Source organism: Pelobates fuscus, chromosome 5 (assembly GCF_036172605.1).
Source record: "Pelobates fuscus isolate aPelFus1 chromosome 5, aPelFus1.pri, whole genome shotgun sequence".
Lineage (NCBI taxonomy): Eukaryota > Metazoa > Chordata > Amphibia > Anura > Pelobatidae > Pelobates > Pelobates fuscus.
Window position 1 is genome coordinate 133,191,914 of NC_086321.1, and position 11,073 is coordinate 133,202,986.

The 11,073-nt window shown below is 41.5% G+C and overlaps 1 protein-coding gene across 2 annotated transcripts; it reads right to left on the reverse strand.

The window, feature by feature from the left end:
- Positions 1–5,349: 5,349 nt before the first annotated feature.
- Positions 5,350–9,240, reverse strand: UBC (ubiquitin C). 2 transcript variants are annotated; one of them, XM_063454327.1, is made up of 2 exons: positions 9,141–9,240; positions 5,350–7,263 (listed from the first exon to the last, which is right to left on the reverse strand). In XM_063454327.1, the coding sequence occupies exon 2, from the start codon at positions 7,258–7,260 to the stop codon at positions 5,431–5,433; it is 1,830 nt and encodes a 609-aa protein (XP_063310397.1). In that variant the 5' UTR covers positions 7,261–7,263; positions 9,141–9,240; the 3' UTR covers positions 5,350–5,430. The 2 variants fall into 2 exon arrangements, with proteins under 2 accessions (XP_063310397.1, XP_063310398.1); XM_063454328.1 differs by lacking the exon at positions 9,141–9,240 and adding an exon at positions 8,479–8,565.
- Positions 9,241–11,073: the final 1,833 nt, after the last annotated feature.

An 11,073-nucleotide genomic window follows, 5' to 3' on the forward strand; every position in this document is an offset into this window, starting at 1 on the left:
AAAATGCAAAAAAAATGAAAAATATTGTTTTTTTTTTTACATTTTTTGCAATCATAATGTGTGCCTAATTAGTGCAGGTTAATGAAAGTAATTAAAAATAAATTCATTTATTTGTTCTGATTTACAGAATATATAATGTGTTTGGGATTTTCAGTTTTTTTTTGGTAGTTACAGGTCACAAAGCACAAGGAGTAAAATAAAATTTTAATGTGGAGCGATTTTAGAATTTGGTATGTTTGTCTTGTAAGCCTAATGGCCATAAAAGAAAACAAAATTGCCACACAAAAGTATATATTTATATAAAGTAGACATCACAGGCTATTTACCTAAGGTTGTTTTGACACTTTCTACGTAGCCATTTTACCGCCAACCTCTGCTAAATATTGGAGTAAAATTGTGTTTTTTGGGGGTTTTCGCACACAAACGTATAACAAAGAACTTCTCATGTGTATTTTGTAAAGTTGGTGTGTGCTATTCCTGTACAAAGTTTTATTATGTGTTCAGTTACTTCTGCTGAGTACAACGGTACCCCCATTGTATGTCTTTGGCACTATTTCGTGAAGCTACAGTGCCATATAGGAGACCTGTCCTTTTCAGTATTCACAGTAGAATTTTGAGAGAGGGATTTAATGAGCCTATGCTTCCATTTGGGGTATTATAACAGACTGTTCAAAAACCCCCACAAAGGCCTACCATTTGTAAAAGTAGACACTCCAGGGTATCTCATAAGGTGCATATTGTGCCTTAACATGCCCCCATTTTTTTACCATTACATGCCAAAGTATGTGGTAAAAAATAATTGTGCATTTTGTATATTTCATATGTGCCACTAAGTTCAAACCCCCCAAATTATGCTCAGCTAAGTCTTCTGAGTAAAAGGACACCCCCATTGTATGTCTATGGCACTATTTCGTGAAGCTACAGTGCCATACAGGAGACCTGTCCTTTTCAGTATTCACAGTAGAATTTTGAGAGACGGATTTAATGAGCCTATGCTTCCATTTGGGGTATTATAACAGTTTGACAGTTAAAAAAAAAATCCACAAAGGCCTACCATTTGTAAAAGTAGACACTCCAGGGTATATCATAAGGTGCATATTGTGCCTTAGCATGCCCCCATTTTTTCACCAATATATGCCAAAGTATGTGGTAAAAAATAATTTTGTGCATTTTTTGACATACGGATTGCATTTTTGCTGGGCATTTTGTATATTTCATATGTGCCACTAAGTTCAAAACCTCCAAATTATGCTCAGCTAAGTCTTCTGAGTAAAAAGACATCCCCAATGAATGTCTTTGGCACTATTTTGTGAAGCTACAGTGGCATATTGGAGACCAAGCCATATCAGTTTTTACAGAACTTTGACGCTGGCCCTATGTGCAATTTCCAAGCATCTTCGCAGGTTTTAAATTCAAACTACCCCACAAAGGCCTACCATTTCTTAAAGTAGACACCCCAGGGTATTTCAAAAGGCATATTTTGAACCTTAGCGTGGGATCATTTTTCCGCTAGCTTGTACCAGGTGTAGTGGTCATAAGCGTTTTTTCTGCCTTTTTGACACACAAAGTGAGTTTGCACAGTATATTTTGCAAACCTTATGTGTACCACCACTCTATAATACTTTATATGTTGCTCAGCTATGTCGGCTGAGTACAAAAATACCCCTGTATGTACCTTTGCCAGGTATATGTGGACATCGGAGGGGCACATTTGGGACACAGCCATTCCATTTTTTTCAAACTTTAAATTTTTAAGCTGTGCCCATGTCCCATTTTAGAGTATTTTACCAGGCTATATAATCCAAATACCCCAATAAAGCCATACCATTTCTTAAAGAAGACATCCCAGGGTATTTTAAAAGGCATATTTTGAACCTTAGTGTGGGATCATTTTTCCACTAGCTTGTACCAGGTGTAGTGGTAATGAGCGTTATTAAATTATTTTTTTAACTTTTTAAAACTATTTTTTAAACTTTTGTTTTGCTTATTAATTTTTTTAAAGTTTCCTAAACTTTCGTAAAAAACTTTACAGATTTAACATTTTTCTAAGCTTTTTCTTTTACCGTTAACCCCTAACTAGCAGTAAGCAGCACTAACCGTAAATTCCCCATTTTCCCATAACTCCCACCCACCCCAGCTAGCAAAATATTTAAATTAGTTAATTAAATAAATTTAACCCCTGAGGGTTAACAAATAAATAAAAGTTAATTGTCAGGGGTTAAAAAAAATTAGATCACAGTATAATACTGTGATCTGTATTTTGATCACTGAAGGCAGTGATCGACTGGCAGGGAAGGGGTTAATTTTTATTTGGACTGGGTAAAGGGTTTATTTTTTTTTAAATTTTTTACTTAAATGTTATTAAAGCTTTTAACTTATTTTTTTTTAACTTTTTAAAGCTTATTTTAAAACTTTTAACGTTAACCCCTAGTTAGCCTAACACTAATTCCCCCAATTCCCCACTAACTTCCACCCTCCCCAGCTAGCTAAATTTATAATTTTAAAATATTTAAATTAATTAAAATAAATTGCACCCCTGAGGGTTAAAAAAAAATCAGATCATATTAAAATGTAATCCCTGCCAATTGATCACTGTAGCCAGTGATCAATTGGCAGGGAAGGGGTTAATTTTTTTATTAATATGGGTAAAGGGGGTGGGATTTTAATTGTACTTTATTTTTTTAACACCAGGGGGCAGGATCACTGAAGATCCGTCTCCCTGCACTTCACACTGAATCCGGAAGTGCAGGGAGGCGGAGGTGAGTATGCAGAGCACATGCTGTCAGAGCAGGCACATGTACTGCACCATTAACCCCACGATCGCGGCGATCTGGGGTTAATTTTACCGCGTGACGGACGAGGTCCGTCATCCGTCGTTAAGGGTATCCCCTGGATGACGGACCTCGTCCGTCACCCGTCCTGAAGGGGTTAATGATAGCCTGTTTTACTTGCATTAAGAGCTCATTTAACAGCATGCTGTGGAGGTTCACATCAACAGCTTCCAAATGTAAACAGCTGGAAACACCACTTTAATTGCTTAATGAATAGCCCACTCCTGTTCATGAAACTGCTTGTCAATTGTCCAATTACTTTTGGTCACTTGAAAATAAGGGGGCTACATATCAAAGATGATTCCTAATCCCTTTCTCCAAGTTGTATGCGATTACCCTCAAATTAAAGGTGAAAGGCTACACTTTAAGCCCAGATTCACTATTTAACTGTAACTTACCGTATTTATTAGAGTATAACGCGCACACGTGTATAAGGCGCACCCCTAATTTTCGATTTAAAAAAAAAAAATTTGTACCGATTTTTAATTGAAAATATGGGGTGCTCGTTATACTCAAATAAATATTAGCCCAGCAGAAGAGGGAGGCAGTGGGTGCTCCGATAATACCTCCCAGGACCGCTGGGCTCATTACAAGCCCGGTGGTCCTGGGGGGGCGGGCAGCAAGCGTTTACTCACCTCCCAGCAGCTACTCCAGCTCCCCAGTGTAAATCTCGCAAGACCCGCGGCCGTCAGAGCTGGCCGCGGGTCTCGCGAGATTTACACTGGGGAGCTGCAGGGAGGTGAGTAAACGCTTGCTGCCCGCCCCCCCAGGACCGCCAGGCTTGTAATGAGCCCGGCGGTCCTGGTAGGTATTATCGGAGCACCCACTCCCTCCCTCTTCTGCTGGGCTAATATTTATTCGAGTATAACGCGCACCCCTAATTTTCGATTAAAAATCGGTACAAAATGTTGCGCGTTATACTCTAATAAATACGGTAACTTTATTTTGGTGATACAAAGCTGTATTCTTTATAGTATATGTACCTCTGCCCCAGCAAGCCATGTAAAGTTTAAAGAACCTTTAAACCAGGGCTGTCCAACCTGCGGTCCCCCAGATGTTGAACTACAACTCCCATGATTCTTTCAATGAAACAGATAGCCAGGGAATCATGGGAGTTTTAGTTCAGCAACATCTGGGGGGCCGCAGGTTGGACAGCCCTGCTTTAAACACTTACTCCAGTAACCTTTGGTCAGGCTCCTACGATGTCTGCTTTTAGAACCCAATGCACATGCCCTGGCTCTGCCTCATTAGTTAGAATCAGAAGTGAACTCAGCAAATTGTCAGAATTGACAATTGAAGCCAATCCAATGTTCCATAGGGGAACATTGGATTGGCTTCAATTGTCAATTCTGATGAGGCAAGGAGGTGGGGGCATAGCCAGCCAGCATTCCCTCAGATGCATTGAATCAACACATCTGAGTCAAGTTCAGTGTCTCCATGCAGAGTACCTACAGTGGCCAATGTAGGTGTCCGTCCCCAAGCTGTAATGTCAACACTGCCTTTTCTCTGAGAAGATTGTTTACTGCAAAAAATCTGCAGGGACTTTTACTCACCAGAACTACAGTAAGCTGTAGGTCTGGTGTCTATAGTGACCCTTTAACTCCACGATTTCCTGCAGGGTGTTTTCAAGTCAGTGGATGTTAATACATTTCATGTTTCAAGAAATCAGACATCTTCACAGGAAGTTAGTATGAAAAATGTAGGTCACATGCAGGAGAGGTGTGGCAAATGCTGCACAAAGTTATTTACACACCAAGTGGCAGAAATGTGCAATTTGACTGCGTTAGGTGTAGGCAACAGCTGAAATTTCCTCCAACACAACTCAAGTCACATCCCAATTATTTAGCCATTTGTATTTTTTGGCTACAATGCAAAGTTTAACAAGCGACCACTACAACACATTAGTCTATTTACATACCGTATTTTTCGCTCCATAAGACGCACCTCACCATAAGACGCACCTAGTTTTTAGAGGAAGAAACCCAGAAAACAATATATTCTGAACAAACTGTCCCATAGTGTTTACTATGGGACAGTTTGTTCAGAATATTTTTTTCTCTCCCCTGTCCCATAGTGTCCCCCCTCCCCATAGTCTTCTCTTCTCTCCTATACTGTCCCCCTCCCCTTGTCCCATAATTACTTACCTGTCTTGTAGCGTTTCTCGGCAGCACAGGGCGCACCGCGGTAATGGAACTTGAATTTCATGTTCCGGTTTCCGGCGGGACTGAAAGGAAGTGCGCACACTGAGCTGAGTGCGCACTTCCTTTCAGTCCCGCCGGAAACCGGAACATGAAATTCAAGTTCCAGTACCGCGGTGCGCCCTGTGCTGCCGAGAAACGCTACAAGACAGGCAAGTAAAACTTCATATTCGCTCCATAAGACGCAGACATTTCCCCTCACGTTTGAGGGGAAAAAAAGTGCGTCTTATGGAGCGAAAAATACGGTATTACAAAACCCACCAAGATAAAAAGTTCAATGTAATATGCCTTAGAAAATAAAATTATAAACAAGACAAAACTTTGGAATGCAATAGCTTTATTGAAAGTGCAACAAAAAGCATCAACTAAAATGCTTGCAGAACAGATGCAGAGTGATTGTCTTAGATGCCACCTCTCAAGCGCAGAACAAGGTGGAGTGTAGACTCTTTTTGAATGTTGTAGTCAGAGAGTGTGCGGCCATCTTCCAGCTGCTTTCCAGCAAATATCAATCTCTGCTGGTCAGGTGGGATGCCTTCTTTGTCTTGGATCTTTGCCTTCACGTTCTCAATAGTGTCACTGGGCTCAACCTCCAATGTAATGGTCTTCCCAGTGAGTGTCTTCACAAAGATCTGCATACCACCTCGCAGACGGAGAACCAAGTGCAGAGTGGATTCTTTCTGAATATTATAGTCTGAAAGCGTGCGGCCATCTTCCAGCTGCTTTCCAGCAAAGATCAATCTCTGCTGGTCAGGTGGGATGCCTTCTTTGTCTTGGATCTTTGCCTTCACGTTCTCAATAGTGTCACTGGGCTCAACCTCCAATGTAATGGTCTTCCCAGTGAGTGTCTTCACAAAGATCTGCATACCACCTCGCAGACGGAGAACCAAGTGCAGAGTGGATTCTTTCTGAATATTATAGTCTGAAAGCGTGCGGCCATCTTCCAGCTGCTTTCCAGCAAAGATCAGTCTCTGCTGGTCAGGAGGGATGCCTTCTTTGTCTTGGATTTTTGCCTTCACGTTCTCAATAGTGTCACTGGGCTCAACCTCCAATGTAATGGTCTTCCCAGTGAGTGTCTTCACAAAGATCTGCATACCACCTCGCAGACGGAGAACCAAGTGCAGAGTGGATTCTTTCTGAATATTATAGTCTGAAAGCGTGCGGCCATCTTCCAGCTGCTTTCCAGCAAAGATCAATCTCTGCTGGTCAGGAGGGATGCCTTCTTTGTCTTGGATCTTTGCCTTCACGTTCTCAATAGTGTCACTGGGCTCAACCTCCAATGTAATGGTCTTCCCAGTGAGTGTCTTCACAAAGATCTGCATACCACCTCGCAGACGGAGAACCAAGTGCAGAGTGGATTCTTTCTGAATATTATAGTCTGAAAGCGTGCGGCCATCTTCCAGCTGCTTTCCAGCAAAGATCAATCTCTGCTGGTCAGGAGGGATGCCTTCTTTGTCTTGGATCTTTGCCTTCACGTTCTCAATAGTGTCACTGGGCTCAACCTCCAATGTAATGGTCTTCCCAGTGAGTGTCTTCACAAAGATCTGCATACCACCTCGCAGACGGAGAACCAAGTGCAGAGTGGATTCTTTCTGAATATTATAGTCTGAAAGCGTGCGGCCATCTTCCAGCTGCTTTCCAGCAAAGATCAATCTCTGCTGGTCAGGAGGGATGCCTTCTTTGTCTTGGATTTTTGCCTTCACGTTCTCAATAGTGTCACTGGGCTCAACCTCCAATGTAATGGTCTTCCCAGTGAGTGTCTTCACAAAGATCTGCATACCACCTCGCAGACGGAGAACCAAGTGCAGAGTGGATTCTTTCTGAATATTATAGTCTGAAAGCGTGCGGCCATCTTCCAGCTGCTTTCCAGCAAAGATCAGTCTCTGCTGGTCAGGAGGGATGCCTTCTTTGTCTTGGATTTTTGCCTTCACGTTCTCAATAGTGTCACTGGGCTCAACCTCCAATGTAATGGTCTTCCCAGTGAGTGTCTTCACAAAGATCTGCATACCACCTCGCAGACGGAGAACCAAGTGCAGAGTGGATTCTTTCTGAATATTATAGTCTGAAAGCGTGCGGCCATCTTCCAGCTGCTTTCCAGCAAAGATCAATCTCTGCTGGTCAGGAGGGATGCCTTCTTTGTCTTGGATTTTTGCCTTCACGTTCTCAATAGTGTCACTGGGCTCAACCTCCAATGTAATGGTCTTCCCAGTAAGTGTTTTCACAAAGATCTGCATGTTCTAAAAAAAAAAAAAAAAGGAACAAAAAAAAGTCAGTATGTAAGCTATTGCATAACAAGATCTGCCCTACAGTTCCCTTAAATAATTTTGTTCTGATGGTGTTACATATTTCTAAATGAATAATACGTTGTTACTCATACTTTATCAAAGTGCATAAAATATATACAAGTTTGAGACAAGTATCAATACGTTCCTATGGCAATTTTATCTCCTACTCTAGCCTTACTCCATAATTCCTTCAAAGCAGGATGTTTTTGGCATGATAAAAAGCATGCTTCCTAAATAGAGTTATAGAGGCTTGTTGGTTAGGTTGTTGGAGAGGCAGAATCTAGTGCTAGCACAGCTTGTAAATATATAGAATAATCTGTACAATACTGAAAGTGGCACTAGTCTGATAAGGTGCATTAAAAAGTTTAACACCTGCAGAAAATGGATATGCTGGTTGCATTTACCACTACTTAGTTATGCAAGACCACTGATGCAGATTAAGGCAGAGGGTGGGGGGAGGAGGCAACACTAGCTATAGAGTGTTCTGTATAAAATTTGTGTCAAAGGATATTGATGCTGCCAAGGGTTAAAGGGACACTAGAGACACCAAAACATCTAGCTTGTTGAGGTTACACTGCTCGATGCGCTGTCATTTAGGAGTTAAAAAAAAAATCACTTTGTTTATACACAACGCCAAGCATGTGACTTACAGAGTTTCTTCTGCTCTGTTAATAAACCCATGCAGAAGCCTCCCCCATGTGTGAGCAGAAGATAAAAACTTCTCAAACAAATTCATGTCAGATTAAAACATGAAACCATTTTCCACAAAAGCAGGCTGTGTCAGTCAAAGCCAGGGAAGGCACGACTAAAGCTACATGACAAAATGATTTTACTTCTAAATGGCAGGAAATGGAAGACAAATATAGATGGACAGAGGTTATAGGTTCCCCTTTGAAGATCCTGAAGTATTAAAAGACTGAGAATGTATACAGTTTTGCAGGGTGCATAAACCGTATTTCAACAGTAACCCTTATTGAATTCTGCATTAGAGACCTACACTATATGTAGAAATAAGACATTACCAGAACAAGACAAACACTTTGATTATACCTGAAGAGGAGAAGCCCTAAAGTTGCTGTAGGTGTTAAACATCATAAGAAGCTTATTCTATACTACACTCACACCAAGAGACACCCCCCAAAAGAGACACGTTATCTTCACACACACCCAAGTCCATGAAGCCTCCCATGGGTGAGCTGTCAGACCCACTCTGCTCAGCAGCTGTGGGACAGAGCCAGGCCCCACCCCCACATCACGCGCCTTAGTAACGCTTCTGACGTCAGAGATCCGCATTGGCACCACCTAGCGCGCGAGGAGATAACGGCATTTTGTGATAATTGAAAGCGCCATCTTAACGTGCTCCTCGCAGTGAGAGGACACGGCACCCACAGCCAGTCTACGCACAGCCTGCCGCATCCTGACACCGATATTAACACAATGCGGAGTAATCCGCTGTAATAACGGGTTACTAACCGGGAATAACGGCACAGTATCCACCTCACCCCGGGGCTACCACCTCACACCCATCCCGCTCATTAATACATCGCCCTCACAGCCAGCCCGCCTGATGCATCGCCCTCACACCCAACCCGCCTGGCATCCCGCCTAATGCATCGCCCTCACAGCCAGCCCGCTCATTAATACATCACCCTCACAGCCAGCCCGCTCATTAATACATCGCCCTCACAGCCAGCCCGCTCATTAATACATCGCCCTCACAGCCAGCCCGCTCATTAATACATCGCCAATTGATAATTAACGCCAGCTAACCGTAATCACACGGAGAACAGCCTCCGTACAAGCATATAAAACAAATCAGCCATACTTACTGCTGTAAACGATAAGCTGACACACTAACCGCGGTTACTGCGCCAAAATCTGTCTGAACACAACTGCAGTGGGCGGACAAAGGGCGGGCCTTATATAGTGCGCGCACTGTATCCCTCCGAGGAAGTGGCCTGAGAGGGAGGGAGGGACTATATGAAGAGGGTCGCGCGATGATCACCGGGTTAGGATATCATCGCCTGGTTTAAAGTATCTGTGTTAGTAACACAACGAGAAGGCTGGCATTTCTAAAGTGCGAGTTTTACGAAGATGTTTTTTTGGGGGGTTTTTTCAGTAAGCGTATAAGGTGTATGGATATGTAATGGGGGGAGATTGGGCGGTGGCGGGTGGGCCCTGCGCCGGGACTACATTGTGCACAAACAGTGAGGTAATGAGGCGGCTCTGGAAAGCCCTGGATACACCGTGTAATAATGAGAGCCAGTCACACAGTGCGGCCCGGGGCTGGATTTGGCACCTCTAATTATTCATGTGTCTGTATGGAGGACCAGAGGAGAAAGCGCATAAAATGCTGTCATAGAGCAATTATATTCCTTAATAAAAATTAATAAACATATAAAGGCGGTGTGGTGTGTTCATTGCTGGTACACAGTCCTAGGGGTGTCTATACTAAAGTTTTTGGAAGTTCAAAGTCAGTTTCAATGTTTTAGGCCAAAGTAGTTGGATTGGTAAAAAAAATAAAAATCCTGTTCAGCAATGTTTTCACTTTGGATTTTCTTTTGCCTAAAATGTGAAATTCATGTGGAATTACAGACAAATTCAACAAATAAATAAAGGGTTATTAACCCCTTAAGGACTGGACTTTTTTTGCGATGTTGTACATTTGCGACCAGGCATCTTTTTACACTTTTGTGGTGTTTGTGTTTAGCTGTAATTTTCCGCTCTCTCATTTACTGTTCCTATACAAATTATATATTGTTTTTTTCAGGACAAAAGGGGCTTTCTTTACATACCATTATTTATATAATCTCATGTAATTTAATTTTAAAAAAATGAAAAAATATGATGAAAAATTGAAAAAAATACATGTTTTTTGACTTTTATGTGAAAAATCTTTTACTCATCTACAAAAGCGAATGAAAAAAACTGCTAAATAGATTCAAAATTTTGTCCTGAGTTTAAAAATACCCAGTGTTTACATGCTTTTTGCTATTTTTTTGCATGTTATAGGGCTATAAGTACATGTAGGATATTGCGGTTTCAAAACATACATTTTTAAAATGTATCAATAGTGACATTGTAACACTATTATCTGTCATAAATCGCTGAATAACACCCCACATGTACATATTTTTTTTAAAGCAGACAACCCAGGGTATTCAATATGGGGTATGTCCAGACTTTTTTAGTAGCCACTTAGTCGCAAACACTGGCCAAAGTTAGCGTTCATATTTGTTTGTGTGTGAAAAAAGTAAAAAACTAAATTGAACGCTAATTTTGGCCAGTGTTTGTGACTAAGTGGTTACTAAAAAAGACTGGACATACCCAATTTGCAATACCTTGGGTTGTCTTCTTTTGCAAATGGTATGCCATCATGGGGGTAATTCTCATTCCTGGGCTACCATACGCTCTCAAAGGCAACGTAACCAACCTGGCCATTTTCAATGTAAAAATATTTGACCCATATATTTGACCCTGTAACTTTCAAAAACGCTATAAAACCTGTACATGGGGGGTACTTTTATACTCAGGAGACTTTGCTGAACACAAACATTAGTGTTTCAAAACTGGAAAATGTATCACAACAATTATATCATCAGTAAAAGTGCTGTTTGTGTGTGAAAAATGCAAAAAAAGTCACTTTCACTGACAATATCATCGCTGTGATATGTTTTACTGTTTTGAATCACTAATATTTGTGTTCAGCAAAGTCTCCCGAGTAAAACAGTACCCCCCATGTACAGGTTTTAGGGTGTCGTA

Excerpts from the sequence above, each read along its gene's own strand:
- UBC (XM_063454327.1), bottom strand. The coding sequence starts at position 7,260 with ATGCAGATCTTTGTGAAAACACTTACTGGGAAGACCATTACATTGGAG.